The sequence below is a fragment of the Sorex fumeus genome, unplaced genomic scaffold (assembly GCF_029834395.1).
Source record: "Sorex fumeus unplaced genomic scaffold, SorFum_2.1 ptg000063l, whole genome shotgun sequence".
Classification (NCBI taxonomy): Eukaryota; Metazoa; Chordata; class Mammalia; order Eulipotyphla; family Soricidae; genus Sorex; species Sorex fumeus.
In genome coordinates, this window is record NW_026606120.1 from 45,706,554 (window position 1) to 45,724,654 (window position 18,101).

At 51.0% G+C, this 18,101-nt stretch overlaps 1 protein-coding gene across 2 annotated transcripts; it reads right to left on the bottom strand.

Moving 5' to 3' along the window:
- Positions 1–505: 505 nt before the first annotated feature.
- Positions 506–13,367, bottom strand: SERPINF1 (serpin family F member 1). Of its 2 annotated transcripts, none has more exons than XM_056127271.1 (8): positions 13,257–13,367; positions 9,220–9,309; positions 6,346–6,544; positions 5,567–5,722; positions 4,929–5,132; positions 3,325–3,467; positions 1,460–1,670; positions 506–888 (listed from the first exon to the last, which is right to left on the bottom strand). In XM_056127271.1, the coding sequence occupies exons 2-8, from the start codon at positions 9,301–9,303 to the stop codon at positions 629–631; spliced, it is 1,257 nt and encodes a 418-aa protein (XP_055983246.1). In that variant the 5' UTR covers positions 9,304–9,309; positions 13,257–13,367; the 3' UTR covers positions 506–628. The 2 variants fall into 2 exon arrangements, with proteins under 2 accessions (XP_055983246.1, XP_055983247.1); XM_056127272.1 differs by having other exon boundaries at positions 9,220–9,400; positions 13,257–13,331.
- Positions 13,368–18,101: the final 4,734 nt, after the last annotated feature.

The window sequence follows — 18,101 nt, forward strand, 5'->3', positions numbered from 1 at the left end:
TCCTCTGTAACTGAAGAGAGGAAAGAGAAGAAAGGAAGGAAGAAAGGAACATAAGTCACCTAAAGTCTCATTTAAGCACTATTGGGGGAGGAGGCACATGGTTGGAGGGCAGGAGACGGCTTTTTTTCTTTTTGGGTCACACCCAGTGATGCACAGGGGTTACTCCTGGCTATGCACTCAGGAATTACTCCTGGCAGTGCTCAGTGGACCATGTGGGATGCTGGGGATTGAACCCAAGTTGGCCACGTGCAAGGCAAATGCCCTATCTGCTGTGCTATTGCTCCAGCCAAGGAGAGTGGAACAGTGGTCCTAGCAGATAAATACCCCTTGAGCAGCCAGTCACTCCCTCATTGCACAATTCCAATAAGCAAACACTCTTCTAAATAGTGACTCTCTATAGAGTTCAGATAGAAATTGCCTCTAGTTACCAGCAAATTCCGAAAGGGTGATTTACTGTCTAGTATACTTACACCTTGAAATACAAGGAGGAACAAAGTCAGAAAAATGAGGATAAAAAGTACTTTTATTGCAAAGAGTATTGAAACATAATAGGCAGCCTTCAGGTAATATATAATCTGCCGCGTCTAGAATGCCGTGTTCTAGAGCATTCAAACATTCACCTGGAGCATTAAGCACCCCTGGGATCCAGAATCTTGCCTATGAAGAGAAGAGCCCCTGTGTCTGTGTCCCTCAGTACAAAGATGAAAGGCTGGTTAAGGTGATAGTCCAGGGGGAAGGTGAGGCGGGCAGGCTGGAGCCCCGGGCTGGGCGCAGCGCCTGCGCCATCCTCATTCCACTCAAAAGCAGCCCGGTGCTCCACTTGAGTCAGCTTAACAGGTTTGCCTGTGATCTTGCTGAAGTCTGGTGACTCAAACAAGGACTGTAGCTCTGCGGAGATGGAGAGAGAGTTCCATTAAAGCCAGGTCTCACCCAACACCCCAGAGAATGCAGTCATGGTTCTTTGTTGTTGCTCTTTGGAGGGCCCACGCCTTGTTGTGCTGAGGGGTGACTCCTGGCCCTGTGCTCAGGAATCACTCCTGGTTGCCTCGGAGGACCATTTAATGTGATGTGTTGGCAATTGAACCCAAGTCGACCACCCAAGGCAAGCACCCTCCCCACTGTACTATCTCCCCAGCCCTCATGATTCTTTACTCCTAATCCCCAAGAAGGTAAGCAAACTCGAAATAGAGAGAGACCTCTGAACTCGCGCGTGGAGATCTGGGTTGGCAAAGGGCTAAACTTGCTTGCCCGAGAGCACATAGCAGGTGAGGCTGAAGTTAGAAACCAGGTCATGAGGCCTGTCTTGGGAGGGGGTATTCTGAGTTCCTGCCATTGGCTCACAGGGCTGAGGAATGGGACAGACAGGAGAGTTCAACCTTCCCTTTCACCTCTCACAGTCCTGCTTAGCTGGGCAGGTGGCCCCACCCCTTCCTCACACAAAAGGGTCTTGCACACATACTCATCTCCTGCAGGCCCTTGGTGACTTCGCCTTCGTAACTCAGCTTCAGCTTGGGGATGGTCAGGACGGCCTGAACAGTTTTCAGTTCTCGGTCGATGTCATGAATGAACTCAGAGGTGAGACTTTCTTCTATCATGGTCAAGTTCTGGGTTACTCTCAGAGGCAGGAAGAAGATGATACTCATGCTTCCGCTCAAGGGCAGCTGAGCAATCTGCAAGATGGAGAAGGGGGGGGCTGGTCCCTTGAGAGCCTGGGATGGACACACTCCAGGCTGCTTTCTCTTCCGCAGGCCCCATCACACTTTCCCCATACCCCATCTTTTGCATAGTTGTCCCTCTAGGCTGGCAGCAAAGGTATCTTCCAAAACTAGGCCATTCATTGTTTTTTCTCACTGTAACCTAATACCAGCTGAAGTTTCCCTCAGAAACAATTTCCTCTTGTGGTTCCAAAGCACTGGAATTGAATTCTACATTTGTGTTTTCTCCCTGTGTTTGTCTGCTAACAATTGCTGATTCTCTGGGGTGAAAAAAAGGGTGTTGAGGATTAAAGCACAAGAATGGGTCATTTGTCCCTACTGTATGGGACAAAGGATGTCAGGAACCCCAAGAGTCCTTGAAATCATACACAGAAACATGGGTCTGGGTAATGCATATGTAATATTTCCCTCAGATTTTTGTTCGATTCTCAAAGAAAAAAGTTAAGAGCTATTGAATCAGAGTGTCATGTCTTGAGTGCATGAGACCCAGGTTCCATCCCTGGCCCCTGAGAAAACCACCACCACCAGGAGCTACTGAATGCCAGCTGTTAGCTGTACTAGATGCTCATCCTGTTCCTCAGAAATGTGTTTTTCATAATTATATTCCTTGACTCATAATGCTCTTCCCTCCCAAGAGTCAAGATAGTCCTCACAGGGCCCCGAGAGATAATACAGCAAGTAGGGCACTTGTCTTATATGTGACCAACCCTGGAATCATATATGGTTCACACCAGGAGTCACACCAGGAGTGATCCTTGAGCACAGAGTCAGGAGTAAGCCCTGAGCACCACCAGGTATTGCCCCCAAAATTACAAAGTTCTCATGCTGTGCATTTGATATTATACCAGGTAAGTTATGGATGACAGGAGAAAGCCATAGGTTCCCTGAAAACACTCCTGAACCTTCCAGACTTCTTCCTCCCACTGACGAACTTCCCATAATTTTCTGTGAGTTCACTTTCATACATACAAACATAAACTACTGAGCCCTGTATAAATTGTTACACTAGTTTGAGAGAAGCAAGGGGTTTTGAAGACAGAAATCTGCCCTCTCTTCAGGTTCAAGCACCTGCTCACACCTTAGTTTTGCATCAGCCTTTGTCTCAAGTAATTGACCTTTGAGCTCCTGGGAACAGCAGCAATTAGTGGTTTCCTTTGGAATTCTAGAAAGATGTGGCCAGAGCATAGCAGGTAAGGTGCCTTGCATGCAGCCAACCCAGGTTGAATCCCCAACACCCCATATGGTCCCCTGAGCCCACCAGGAATAAGCCCTGAGCACTGCTGAGTGTGACCCAGAAATACAGAGTGAAAAGAAAACACACAGTGATGCTTGATCTTTGGTGCTGTTGGGAGCAGAATTTTCAGAACTACCCACTTCACTTCCTTTTGAGAAAACAGAAGATTCTCAGAATCTGTTAACTTGCTTAAAGTGACTGACCAGGTGAAATGGAGACAGCTGTCAGTGTGCACTCTCGCTCTCTCTCTCTCTCTCTCTCTCTCTCTCGCTCTCGCTCTCGCTCTCCCTCATCATCATCATCATCATCATCATCATCATCCTATTCCAGCACACTTTTCTATCTTGGGATTCTCCCCCACCCCACCCCGCAGACCTTGCAGTTGAGATCAGAATCCAGGCCATAACGTATGACAGCTTTGGGGTCCGACATCATGGGGACTCGTATTGTCCTCTCCTCGTCCAAGTGGAAGTCCGCCAGAGAAGTCTTCTTGTTGTCAAACTTGGTTACCCACTGCCCTGGAATGAAATAGATGGTGTGTCCTGAGCCCCAGGAGACCAGAGAGGGCGGGAGCAGGGCCTTGGGGCAGGGAAGGAGTCACTAGCAACTGTCTAAGGGTGAGAGAAGTCTGAGCTCTCAGCCCGCAATACATCGGGATCCGAACCACTGTGAGAACCCCTCGTGCCCTCCACAAACAGAGAAGAAGCTCGTCAACTTGACTGCTTTACTGGGTTACACAAGTCCTGCTCACCTAGAAGAGAAGCAGATGGGGCTCCATTCTACAGTGTGAGGTCTGGGAGGCAGGAAAGACCCGGGGAGGTCAGCCCAGGAAAGCGCTGGTGCCACAGCGGTGAGGTGATGCATAAAATCACATGGGGACTGACAGGCAAGCTCCTTGCTGAACCCTCTGCGTGCCTCTCACTCCCTGGAGAGATCAGTGTCTCGGTAAGAAGCCACTGGGCGTTTCTCTTAAAACCACAGGGTTGGAGAAATATAGTAGAGCGGGTAGGGCATTTTCCTGGCATGCAGCCGACCTGGGTTGGATCCCTGGCGGCACATATGGTTCTCTAAGCCCTGCCAGGAGTGATCCCTGAACACAGAGCCAGGAATAAACCTTGAGCACCTCCAATCGTGGTCCCCACAGCCCCTACCGCCAAAAAGCTGAGGAGTCTGGTCTTGTTATTGCTGATTGCAGAAGCAGTTACAAATCTGTTCTTTATTTTTCTTTTTTAACGGAGGGAATGTTTGGGGGGCCCACCTAGTGATGCTCTGGAGCTATTCCCAGTGTTTTATTTGGGGACAGGGGTCACTCGTAGCAGTGCTCAGGGGTCCACGTGGTGCTGGGACCTGAACCTGGGCCTCTTGCATGTAAAACATGTGCTCCAGCCTGCTGAACCGTCTCTCCAGTCCTGCATATAAGCTTTGGAAGGGGAAGTTGACTCAGCCTTAACCTGCGTGGGGCTGGCCTCCCTCTGGGTCTGTGGACTGTCCTGGGCAACGCTGTTGTTGGAGTTCTAACCAGGATTTACTGAATACCTGCTGTTTGCTGGGCACAGTGCCAGGGTGGGTGTGCAGATGGGACTGTTTAACAGACTTTCTCAAAGTCAGCAACAGTCCCTGGTTGGAGATAAGAAAATAGGCCCATGAGGGCTGTGAGCTTTGTGCAGGATGCAGCCACGGGTAATCCGGTAATCACAGACCTGGCCTGAGCCTGTCCCAGTCGGGCCTGGATCCGGAGAGTGCTGCCCCCTACAGGCCCAGTTGCTGCAGTGCCTCCGCCCTTTGCTGATTGCTCCCCCCAAACCTCCAGCCCTCAGCAGGCTCTCAGCAGATCTTGGCCTGAGATATGAAGCCTCAGACCCTCCTGGGACCGTGGCTTTTTGGAGCATGTTGAATTGGGTTCTCAACATTCCCCACCTCCCAGCTTCTCTGCCGCCCACCACCAACCCCTGACTCCAAGAGAAGGGGTGAAGCCTCACCCTTGAAGTAGGCCACCCCAACAAGGAGAATACTGATGCCACTGGGCATCTCGCGTGTAGACCTCGCGACCTTCCCCTTCATCTGGGCTTGCACCCAGTTGTTCATCTCCTGCAGGTCCAAGCGAGGATTGCCCGTGAGGATGCGCGGCCTGGTCCCATAGGCCTTCTCCAGGGGTGCAACAAAGCTGGATTTTACCCGAAGCTCTGGAGAGAGACGGAGTAGAGGTTAGGAGCTCAGAGAACACACAGACTTCCTTTCCAGGGAGCGAGCCAGGCATGGGATCCAGCTCGGCAGGCTCTGACTTCCTGCCTGGCATCTTCCTGGGACTTGCCAGGACTCTGTGCCAGCTTCCCTGGGCTCCAGACAGGGAACAACAGATTTTGCTTGTTGCTATTTCTCTGCACGTTCCTGCCCTCCCACAACCTTCCTCTGTCTCCCTCTCACACTTCCTCTTTCTCATCCTCTTTGGGCTCACAGGGGCACTTCTGGCCCACAGGAGCCAAACCTGTCCTAGGAATACAGATCTAGTGTTTTGATTCAGGTACAGGCACGCACACATGCGCACACACACACGCACGCACGCACGCACGCACGTGCAAATGCCCCACGAGGATCCCAGACTAACAAAGCCACTCACTCCTCTCAAAGACAATCCGGGAAGCACTCTTGAGGTTCTTCTGGGGGGCAGTGACTGCAGCAAGGAGTTCCTTGTAGGTGCCATGGATGTCTGGGTTGCTGATCAGGTCATAGTAGAGGGCCCGATGGATGCTGGACTCCGTCCGCTGCTCCGCACCTGCCAGACACCCAGAGGGGTGAGCTCGCCCCTCCCCAGCACCTCCCAGGCACCCTGTCTTCCTAGTCTGTGTGTCTGCTGCTATTACAGACACATTCTGCGCGGTCAAGGGAGCTGAAGACAGTAAGCTAAAATACATTTTCCTGAATCGGTCAAAGGCTTGGGGCCTGGAGAGAGACAGGTGGGAGTGTAGGGTACCAGGCTTGGGGCCTGGAGAGAAAGAGGGAATGTAGAGTACCAGACCCTGCTTCCTCTTCCCATCACTGACCACATGGCCCCCAACACCCACTTATGAGTTCCCCGGGGCCTCGGCTGTGACCTGAGGGCCGCAGCCATGTCTGTCTGCAGAGGATTCCATCTCCAACCCCGCCTGCTGATTGGCTTCAGTAGTTCACTTCAGGGATGAATGAGTATGAAGTTACCAAGGCATCGGGTGGTTCTCGCCCCCTACTGATGAGGCACAAGGGGTGACTATGCCCAGTCCTGGAAGCCCACTTTCCTATGCCAGGCCCTCTAAGGAGGCTCTCCCTAAGCTGGGTTCCCTACAGCCTCAGAGCACCCGATAGGCACGAGGCCGCATGACTGCTCTGAGCGGCTGGGCCTTTACACCTTGGGACACTCACCCAGTGACAGGGCAGAGAGCGCAGTGGCCAGGCTGAGTGGGGACAGGAGCACGTTGGCGGTGGGGCTGCCACTAGAGCGCACGCGGTACAGGTCGTAGCCAAAGTTGGACACGGCGGCGGCCAGCTTGTTCACCGGGACCTTGTAGAAGGGATCCTCTTCCTCCACAGGCACCCCCGTGGAGTCAGGGGCCAGGGAGCCCTGGGTTTGAGTGCAAGGACCAAGGCAGACAAGAGGGAGTCATCACAGCTATAAGTGGGATTGTCATTCTGGTCCCGAGGGAGTTTCCTGCCTTACTCTGATGCTGGAGGGGGGTGCTCCCTGGGCAGAGACAGCCCAACAGAGAAGAGCTGGCCAGGCTCAAACACAGGGAATCTGGGGGCTAGAGCTATAGCACACCGGGTAGGGCTTTTGCCTTGCAAGTGGCCGACCAGGGTACGATACCTAGCATTCCATATGGTCCTCCAAGCACCGCCAGGAATAATTCCTGAGTGTAGAGCCAGGAGTAACCCTGAGCACCGCCGGGCATGACCAAAAAGAAAAAAAAAAAATGGGGAATCTGTGTACCTGAGACATACTTAAAAAATTATATATATATATATGTATGTGTGGTTCAATTACTAGCACCTCACAATCCCCTGAGCACTGCCCAGAGTGACCCCAAAACAAAAAATTAAAAGGAATGGAGCCCGAGAAATAGGACAGCAAGTAGGGCGTTTGCCTTTCACATAGCTAACCCAGGTCTGATCCTCATCACCCCAGATGGTCTCCCAATCTCACTAGGGTTGATCCAAGATTGCAGAGCCAGGTGTAACCCCTGAGGAACACGGGGTGTGACACCTCCCCAAAAAAAGGAAAAGAAAGGCGCCCCCAAGAATCTTCCAGACCATCCAGTCCTGCTCACTCTTTCCCCAAGATTCTCCCTGGACCCTCCTTTCAAATGGCCCCGCTCACCCCATTTTCATGTTCTGGTCAGTTATCTCCTCCTGCACCACAAACTTACCGATCCCCCCAGTTTTAGCCACTGCAAAACCATATGCCAGGCTCTCTGCTAGTCATTCTCACTTGACTTCATACTTGATGTATGTGTCTGAAACCCAAAAGACTAATAAATGTAAAATGTCCTTGCTGAGTCTTTTATATTTCTACCTAAGATTTAGGAGTTCAGTGGGGGAAAATAAGTATGTGGCCACACTGGGCCCAGAAGAATGGATCTTGTGGAGGGTGGAGAGTACGGAAACTTATTTGTTTTTGTTGTTTTTTAATACTTTTATTTTATTTTGGGGTTTGGGGCCCACACTTTATGGTGCTTAGGGCCTTGGTGCAATGATTACTCTAGGCAGTGCTTGGGGGACCATATGTGATGCCAGGGATTGAACCAGGATCAGCTGCCTACAAAGCAAGTGCCTTATTCCCTGTGCTGTCTCTCAGACCCCTTCTGTTTGGCTTCTGTTTGCTTGTTTGGGGCGCTCGCTTGACGGCACTCTGGAGTACTCCCAGTGTGTTGCTCAGGGGCCACCCCTGACAGTACTCAGGGGACCATGTGGTGTTGAGGATTGAACCTGGGCTTCCTTCATGCAAAGTATGTGCTCCAGCTCTTGAGTGGTCTCTCCGACCCAGAAAGAAGTTTCAGTTTCTGTTTTTGTTGGTTTGGGGGGCGCCACATCTAGCAGTGCTCAGGACTCTGCTGTGAGATCACTCTCGTGGTGCTCAGGGGACCATATGTGGTGTCAGGGATCAATCCTTGGTTGGCTGCCTTAAGGCAAGTACCTTAGCCCTGTACTTTCTCTCCAGTCCCACAAAGAGTTCTTTTAAAAATCAAGTTAGGGGGACTGGAGCGATAGCACAGCAGGTAGAGCATTTGCCTTGCACACGGCCGACCTGGGTTTGATTCCCAGCATCCCATATGGTCCCCTGAGCACCGCCAGGAGTAATTCCTGAGTGCATGAGCCAGGAGTAACCCCTGTGCATTGCCAGGTGTGACCCAAAAAGAAAAAAATATCAAGTTAGGGGGGCTGGAGCAATAGCACAGCGGGTAGGTCATTTGCCTTGCATGCAGCCAACCCAGGTTCGATACCCAGCATCCCATATGGTCCCCTGAGCACCACCAGAAGTAATTTCTGAGTGCAGAGCCAGGAATAACCCCTGTGCATCACTGGGTGTGACCCAAAAAAGCAAAAAACAAAACAAAACAAAAAATCAAGTTGGGGGCACTGAACCAATAGTACAGCAGGTAGGGCATTTGCCTTGCCTGTGGCAAACCTAGGTTCAGTCCCCGGCATCCTATATAGCCCCCCTATACAACACCAGGAGTAACTCCTGAGTGCAGAGCCAGGAATAACCCCTGAGCGTCACTGGGTGTGACTCAAAAAGAAAAAAAAAAATCCATGTTAGAGGTAGGAAACCAGAGGCTCCAGTCAAATGACATGTTTGCAGTGGCACAGTGAGTGAGAGGCAGTCAGCAGCAACCTCAGAATCATGCCAACATCCAGAACCCAGCGGTACTTCAGCTGCCAGAGTCATCACCTGGGCCTCACGGGCCTCTGATCTCAGAAGCGCTGAGGTCTTTCCACAGACCTTGTCTTCACTTGGCCCTGCCCGGAGCAGCACCACTGTTGGAGACCCCCCAGCAATGCAGAGCTGCTCGGAGAGGTCTGTCAGGACAGGCCTGAGGTGGTTAAAGTGTTCGCATTGCACTCTGCAGCTCTGAATTTGGCCTCTTTAGGTAACTGAGAGACACAACATTTTCTTTATCTTGCTGATGGGGAAACTAAGGCCTATCTAGATGTAAAGAGCCTGAGGTGGGCCAGGGGGTGGGGTCCGGCAGCCCGCCCTGCCTCCCAGAATGCACCCCTCACCCACCCCACCCTACTCACCTCCTCTGGGCCACCAGCAGTGTCCTGGCAGCTGCCATGCCCCAGGAGGGCTCCAGTGCAGAGCAGTACCATGAGGGCCCGCATCCTGGCCTGCAAGGAAGCCGGGGGGTGCGGGGGGCAGCTGATGGCTTCTCCCCCCCTCCTCCAGCCCCCTTAAAGTCTCTAAATATCGATGTTTTCCCTTATAAAAATGGAAATCAAATTATTCTTGTTGGGAAGAGCATTAGATAAGACAGTGTCTTTGGGGGCGCATATGCTGCCTGAGCCCATGTGCTGCTTGCGCCCACGTGGTCGAGTACATGTGGTACCCAAGCTCATGTGTCACCCACATCTCCCCTCTTGAGATGTGTACTTTCATGCTTTCGTGTCTAATGCTGGGATGTGTGTAGGGATTCTCTCTGCCCTTGGAGAAGCCCGCAGTCTCTCGAGTGCATTACACTCTCACTCTCTCTCTCTCTCTCTCTGTCTCTCTCTCTCTGTCTCTCTCTCTTTCTCTCCCCACATCCCCACCCCCCAAAAAACACTCCAAATAAAATCTATTTTGCTTCAAAAAAAAGGACAGCGTCTTTGGGGGGCTGGAGCAGGTACTAGGGCACATGCCCTGCACACAACTGACCCAGGTTGGATCCCCTTCCCATATGGTCCCCCAAGCCCCACCAGGATTCATCCCTGAGCACAGAGTCAGGAGTAACTCCTGAGCCCTTCCAGGTGTGGCCCAAAGAACAAAACAAAAAAAAAAAAAATGAAGACGATGTCTTTTGAGTGCTCAGCAGTACCAGGACTGCCAAGCTTAATGGTGATCCAGAGCCAAAAAGGGTCTCCCTGCAGCGGGAGCCCCAAGGCCCTTCTCCCCAGGGACCTCACCCTTATCCCAGAAGGGATAAAGTAGCTCCTATTTCCCTATGGTCATATAGCATCCCACCCTTCTAAGCAAGGAGACCTCATTCCTTCCCTAGCAGGGGCCTTCTCTAACCAGCTCTGGAGTGGCCCTGATAGCAGAGAGGAAAAGGAAATGGGGGCTCCACTATCCTCTAGTCCCCTGCAGTCATAGCTCAAGCTTCAGTCAGGATGGGGGGCGGGGGCAGGGGGGGAAGGAGGGAAGCAGCTAGATCAAAGATTAGATCTTTGGAGAGATCAGCCAGGCCCTCCAGCAGCTCCACATTCTCCATGCACATTGCTGGTTCTGGCATTTGTCATCCGTCTTCCTCCACAACACACAACACACAAAACAGACTCTGGGGCCAGATTGTTACTATAGCAGATAGCGTACTTGCCTTGCACATGGCCAACCTGGGGTTCAATCCCCAGCACTTCACATGATCCCCCCCAAGCCTGCTAGGAGTGATCCCTGAGTACAGAGACCAGAGTAAGCCCTGGGTACCGCCGGGTGTGGCCCAAAACCAAACCAAAACAAAACACAGAAACCTTCATTATCCTTCCAGAGAGCCAATCAACCCCCGCCTCTCACACACATACCAACATACCAACACACATTCTTCTCTCTCTCTCTCTCTCTCTCTCTCTCTCTCTCTCTCTCTCTGTGTGTTTTGGGGACACACCCAGTGGTGCTCAGGGCTGACTCCTGGCTCTGTGCTCAGGGATCACTCCAGGTGGAATTCAGGGGACATCTGTGGTCCTCTGGGTCGACCCCCAGGCAAGTGCCATGTCCACTGTACTAACTATCCAGCCATTTTATTCCACATACTTCTCTTACACCTCCATACAAATAGAAAACTCAGTAGGGCCACATGTGATTTGTGCCCCAAGTCCTGAAAATGAAGACTAATAATGCACTCCAGGACACAGCTCAGGTGCTGTTTGCAGCCTCTCACCAGCAGTTCGAACTACACTGCTGAGAGAGAAGAGAACAGAAGAAAACACTGCCTCCCGGAGTGTGTGCAGCTGACTCAGGACTGCCCGTGGGGGGGACCAGCCTTCTAGAGCCCCATCCTGAGCCTGTGTCTCTGACAGCGAGTCTCAGCGGCTGCTCAGGGAGCATTTCAGCTGAAACAACAAGAACTTTCTGCTGGGCAAGACAGGCACCTAAAACCCATCGGGACTCAGCCCCCAGCCAGCACCCCTGACCCCCGCCAGCCCCCAGCCAGGGCTGGAGGAGCCTCTAGGTTTATTTCGTTTGATTTTTGTTTTGAGGTCACACCTGCTGGTGCTCAGAGCTTACTCCTGGCTCTGCACTCAGGGACCATGCCTGGCGGGCCTTGGAGGCTCATATGGAGAGTCAGGATTGAACCTGTGCCGACTGTGTGCCAGGCAAATGCCTTTTCCGCTCCAGCCCCACCCCTCACAGCTTAGTTAGCAACTTCAAAGGCATCGGAATTAGGACCTGTGAAAGGCCAGAGGGAAAACAGGACCCTATGACCCAGGGGGAATGAGTTGGGAGGAAGCAAGAAGGGTCGTCCTGGCTGGTGTTTAAGGAAACTGTTTAAATGCACGGAAAGGTGGGTACTGCTTGGTGGGGGTCCCTGCCTAAACTGAGCCGCCAAGATGAGGCTGATCACTGTCACTACGGGGTGGGCTGAGGAATGAAGGGGCAAGGAAGGTTCCTGGCACCCAAAGTCAGCCCAACCCAGCAGTGGGGCACTGGTCTCAATGGTCCCTCTCTGACTGCAGCCACATCGCTTAGCAAGGAGGAAAGGGAAGAGAGATCTGAAGCCAAAGGCCACAGAGGACAACGGAGGGCTCTGCACACATGGCCCCTCTGCACACTTCAGTTCTAGCTGGTCGCTCCGGGAGCTGGAGTGGGCAGGCAGCCACGGGCTGGCAGGGGCACAGACACTGGGACGCCTCCCCATCCAAAGGGCATTATCTAAACCAGACTTGTGCCCTGCCAGGTGGAGGGGGCACCTGGACAGAGCTTCTGCTAAGCCAAGGTCAGACCTGACTCTGCCACATTAGCCAGATCAAAAGACATGAGCACTGAAATCTGGGGTTCCTGCCTTCCAGCTGCGAGGATGCGTTTGCGCCAATGCATGTGTTTCGGATTAAACCGGTTTGTGAGACAAACGCCATCCCCTCCTCCTCCCACAGCTGCTGACGGCAAGCTGCACCCTGGAGGACCTCTGGCACAGTGCAGGGAGGGGTCCACCCTGGCCCTGGCCCTGGAAGAGAGCGTCCAAGAGGATCCCCTCCAGATCTTCCTCTTGCCTGGTGACCCCAACAGCCCTAGACCCCAATCCTTCATTCAGGCCTTCCCCTGACCCCAGAGAGACCAGCCCGAGTAGACGCCCTGAACTCCCCGTCCCTCCCACTCCAGCCTGGCCAGACACTGATGGGTTTCTGGGAAGCTGCAGCTGTTGCTGGGCTGGGACCCTGGCCGCTCCTTGCTGTGGATTGCCCCAGAGGGCTGGGAGGGTGTGGGCCTCCATTCGGTCCAGCACTGGCCGCGGCCCCCACAACCGCCTACATTGGCTGTGCTGAACAGGGGTCATTGTGTGAAGCCCAAACCCCAGTGGCCTCCCAGCTTTTATTCAAAGCAAATTTGGTCATAGAAAAAAAAAATCCCACCCTTTTTCTTGGCTCGGATAGAAGGGTCCAGCTGTCCTCCCTCCTCCAGGGCTCCCCACAGCGCCCAGCAGCCCAGCTGCACTTGGCAGCACTGGAGAGTTACCTTTGAAATCAGCACCGGTTGATGGAGAAAAGGCTGCTGGGCTGCAGGATGGGCTGTCTCCCTTAATCTCACAGGGGAATGGGCCTGCCCCCTCCTCCCCTGGGAAGCCCCTCAGCGGTGCTGTCCGAACCTGCCCCAGCCACTCAGTTCTCTGCATCTTCCCCACAGCTGCCCCCTGGCCTCATTCAAGCCTTCCCAGCATCTCTCCCAGGGGTGCAGGGAGTCTGGGGATGAGAGAGCCTGGCACGGCCCCCCACATTCCCTCTGCCTTCTCTCGTCTATTTTCTCCCAAACTGTCTCTTCACCCTTTCTCCCATGCACCCGCTTTCTCTGCTCCCCGCCTGAGCCCCGAGGCTGAGTCCAGGGATCCTCGCTCCATCGTGCAGAGGGACAGGACAGGGAGCGGTGTTACCTGTCAGTGCTCTCAGCTGCGCCCAGCCTGGGTTCCTGGAAGGACCTCTGGCACCGAGGGGCTCCCTGAAGCTGGAGCTTTTGCCGCCTCCCAAGCCCGTCCAGCAGGCTTCAGGTTACAGCTGCCTCTTAAAGCGGCCTGCGCGCAATTTGGATTCTGTGATTGCATCATTGTGTGCGGTTAACGTTAACCCACTGCTGCCCTTCCACCCCCCACCCCACAACAAGCTCACATTCATACATCAACTCCTCCACCTGACTGCCCTCCAGGCTCTCTCCTCTGCCTCCTGGACACCAGCCTGGGTGGAGAGATGCCATGGGGAAGAAGTGGTCCCCTGAGGCCTGAGAGGCTGATCAGGACAGAGGAAACAGGCTTCTCTGGAGCCTGGGCTCTAGCACTAGCAGGTTTGGGGCAAGATGATTTTTCGTGTCCTTTCTCCCTCCCCCACTGAAATGTGCCAAGAAGGGTCTGGGATGTCTGTATTTCTTTATAGCCCTGAAACATCGTATCTACAGATCAGAAAGGGCAACACCTTGGGGCTGGGGCCATAGCACAACGGGTAGGGCATTTGCCTTGCACGCAGCCGACCCAGGTTCGATTCCCAGCATCCCATATGGTCCCCCGAGCACCTCCAGGAGTAATTCCTGAGTACAGAGCCAGGAGTAACCTCTGTGCATCGCCAGGTGTGATTCAAAAAGCAAAAGCAAGCAAGCAAGCAAGTGAGAAAAAAAGGAAGGAAGGAAGGAAAGAAGGAAGGAAGGAAGGAAGGAAGGAAGGAAGGAAGAAAGGAAGGAAGGAAGGGAGGAAGGAAGGAAGAACACCACCTCAGAGGAAGAGCTAGCCCAGCCAAGGGTGCAATGCCCACCAGGCACCATCCAGGTTAACCAGGGAGGACACTCAGAGGTTTAGGAACTTACAAAGTGATTGTCAAACTAAAACCCCGACAGGAAAATAACTAGGGAATAAAAACAAATATTTTTTGGCAGTGTCAAGAGTGCAGTGGTCATTCAAGACACATATATGTTTTTAACCATGGGGGTGAGCAGAGAGAATGAGTATAGGGGCTCAGCTGCTTGCCTTAAATGCTGCTGACTCCAGTTCACGGTCCCTGGCACCTGAGCCCACTGGGAGTGATCCCTGAGCACAGCCGGGTGTAAGTCCTGAACACTGCTGGATGTAGTACCCCCCATAAAAATCATGAGGACAAGACTATGGACCAAACGTGATGGTTGCCTGTTACCTATATTGCAAACCACAACACGCAGAAGGAGAGAGACAGTAAGAGGGATCGTGCCTACCACAGAGGCAGGAGGTGGGAATGTGGGGGAGGGGGCGGGGGTTGGAGTGGAGGGAGGGATACTGGAACATTGGTGGTGGAGAATGGGTACTGGCGTAGGGATGGGTGCTTGAACATTGTTTGACTGAAACACAATCATGAATGTCTCTGAGTCTGTAAATGTATCTCACGATGATTCATTAAAATTAAAAAAAAAATCATGAGGACAGTTGGGTCATACTCTGTAATGTTTGGGGGTCGTTCCTAGCAGTACTTAAGGGACCACACAGCACTAGGGATCAAACCAGAGTCAACCACCTCATTCCAGGCGAGTGCTGAACTCCCAGGCACTCTCTCCAGGCCCCATCAAAACAATGTTTTAAGGAAATGTGCCTTGTTTAAATTGTGAATAATTATAAGTGCAAAATATACATTAGATTTGAATATTTATATGAACAAAGACTATAAACACTCTCATTAATGAGATAACTATCTCATTAACTATGTCATTATACTGATTGCATATATTGGGTTAAATTAAACATTATTAAACTTTTACCCATTTGGGAGCAAAGGATGCAGCTCAGCAGTGGGACACTTGTCTTATATGTATGAGGCTCTGGTTTCAAGACAAGGGAAAAAAACACTTTCAACTTCTCACCTATTATCATGGCTACCGGAAAGCCTTAAATTACATATGTGGCTCACATTAATTTTTATTAGATAGGCCTGCTATGTAAAGTATTATGGAAACAATTAAAATATATGAGACTTTACTTAATCTTAAGAGTGAACTGATGAGGTTGGAGAGATAGTACAGCGGGTAAAGCGTTTGCCTTGCACACGGCTAACCTGGGTTTGATCACTTAACTACCTCCAGAAGTAATTCCTGAATGCAGAGCCAGGAGTAACCCCTGAGCATTGGTGGGTGTGTCCCCCCCCAAAAAAATGAAAGGGTACACAACACTCAAAAGGAGAGAGAGAACAAAAGGGAATGCCCTGCCACAGAGGCAGGGTAGGATGGGGGGATGGGGGTAGAAGGGATACTGGGACCCACGGTGGTGGAAAATGGGCACTGGTGGAGGGATGGGTATTTGATCATTGTATAATTAAAACCCAAGCACAAAAATTTGTAAGTCTACAACTGTACCTCATGGTGTTTCACTAATAAAAAAATGAAAGGGTGATTAGAGGGATGGAGAGAAAGTGTAGGAGGCTAGGCACTTGCCTTGCACATAGCTGACCTGGGTTTGATCCCTGGTACCAGTATGGGGTCCAAAGCCCCACCAGTAGTGATCCCTGAGCACGAAGCCAGGAGTAAATCCTGAATACCTCCAGGTGTGGCCTCACCCTCAAAATAAAGCGACTAGAGCACTGAAGGACAAACCACAGCACATCCTCAGATCATTGCATCAAACAAGAGCCCAGAGAGCTTAGCTGGATGAGAATTGCTAAGAAGGGAAATCCTTAAGCCCTCTGAGCACTACTTAGGAAAGAAAAAGTCAATGGGTAAGTGGGGGGTGTAGGGAGAGAGCTCAAAGGGTTGTATTGCATGCTCTGCTTGTGAGGACCCCAGATTTGATCTCCAGCATCACTGAAAGTGGCTACAAAATAAAAAGTGAATAGTAAGGACCTAAGGACAGAAAGGCCTGTAGACACCTTTCACTGTGGACAAGTTAAAACTAAGATCCCTCCCTCACACTATCCACAGAATTAGGTGGATTCAAGATTTTCTGTTTCTAAAGTGTTGTAGCTAAAAATCAAGGTCTCGCATACACATAGCATATGCTCCACCAATGATCACATCCTCAGCCTAGAGATTTGAATGCAAAAAAACAATATATGCTTTTTGCAGAAATTTTTTTTTGGCGGGGGAACGGGGTCTCATTCAACAGTGCTCAGGGGAACATAGGTAGTACTAGAGATTGAACTAGAATCAGTCGTGTGTAAGGCAAGCACTTCAGCCCTGGCACTATCCCTCCAGTCCCAGGACAGTCTTTAAAAACAGGGGTCACAGGACTGGAGCTATAGTACAACGGGTAGGGCATTTGCCTTGCATGCAGCCGACCTGAGTTCAATCACCAACATCCCATATGGTCTCCTGAGCACCACCAAGAGTAATTCCTGAGTGCAGAGCCACAAGTAACCCCTGTGCCTCTCCAGGTGTGACCCAAAAAAGCAAATGAAAAGAAGAAAAAGTAAAAGAAAAAATAGGGGTCACACCCAGAGGTGTTGGGGGGAGCTGGAGCTGGGCTCTAATTCAGTATTTATCACTTGCTAGATTTTCACTCTGCCTCTGAACTGTCTCCTGGACCCTTCACAAATACTTGTTCCAACTTGTTTCAAATATTTTATGTATTTTTGCAGAAACTTTAAAAATGGTTTTTATTTCAATTACTTGGGTTTTTTTTAATAGGTATTCAGTTAATATAGCTCACAATGAAATTAAAAAAGGAGACTAGGGTTCTGGGAGACAGCTCAAACAGTAAGAGCACATACTTTGCATGCCAGAGACCAGGGTTTGAGCCCCAGAACCACATGGTATCCCTAGCACCAAGATAGGAGTAACTCTTGAGTATTGCTAGCTGTGACCCCAAAACAACATAAAAAAATCAGAAGATAATTACTTAATCCTTGAGGGGAAAAAAGATAGGAGACATCACTTTCCCCAACTTCAAACTATAGTGATTAAAACAGGATAGTACTGGAATAAAGACAGACCGTCAGATCAATGGAATAGAGTTGAATATCCCAAGACACACACCCTCAAGTCTATGATCAATTAATCTTTATTTTTCTTTTTTGATCACACCCAGCGATGTACAGGGATCACTCCTGGTTTTGCACTCAGGAATTACCCCTGGCGGTGCTCAGGGGACCATATAGGATGCTGGGGATTGAACCCGCGTCAGCTGCGTGCAAGGCAAATGCCCTACCCGCTGTGCTATTGCTCCAGCCCCCTATGATCCATTAATCTTTGACAAGGGCACAAAAAAAAACAAAGTGGAGCAAGGAAAGTTTCTTCAACACATGATGCTGGGAAAGTCGGCCAGGTATATGCAAAAAACTGAACTCAGACCTCTCTCTAACACCATTAACAAAAGTCAAATCAAGATGAATTAAAGACCTTGACATCAGACCCCAAACCAGAAGGTACATAAAGGAAAATGTAGACAGAACTCTCCATTACATGAAAGGTAAAGGCATCTTCAAAGATGAACAGCATTGACCAAGCAAGTAGAAACAAAGATAAACAAAAATGGAACTACATTAAATTAAGACGCTGGGGCTGGAGCAATAGCACAGCGGGTAGGGCGTTTGCCTTGCACGCGGCCGACCCAGGTTCGATTCCCAGCATCCCATATGGTCCCCTGAGCACCGCCAGAGGTAATTCCTGAGCACAGAGCCAGGAGTAACCCCTGTGCATTGCCAGGTGTGACCCAAAAAGCAAAATAATAATAATAATAATAATAATAATAATAAATTAAGACGCTTCTGCACCTCAGAGAAAGTAATAACCAGAATACAAAGACAGCCCACAGAATGGGAGAAACTATTCACCCAACACT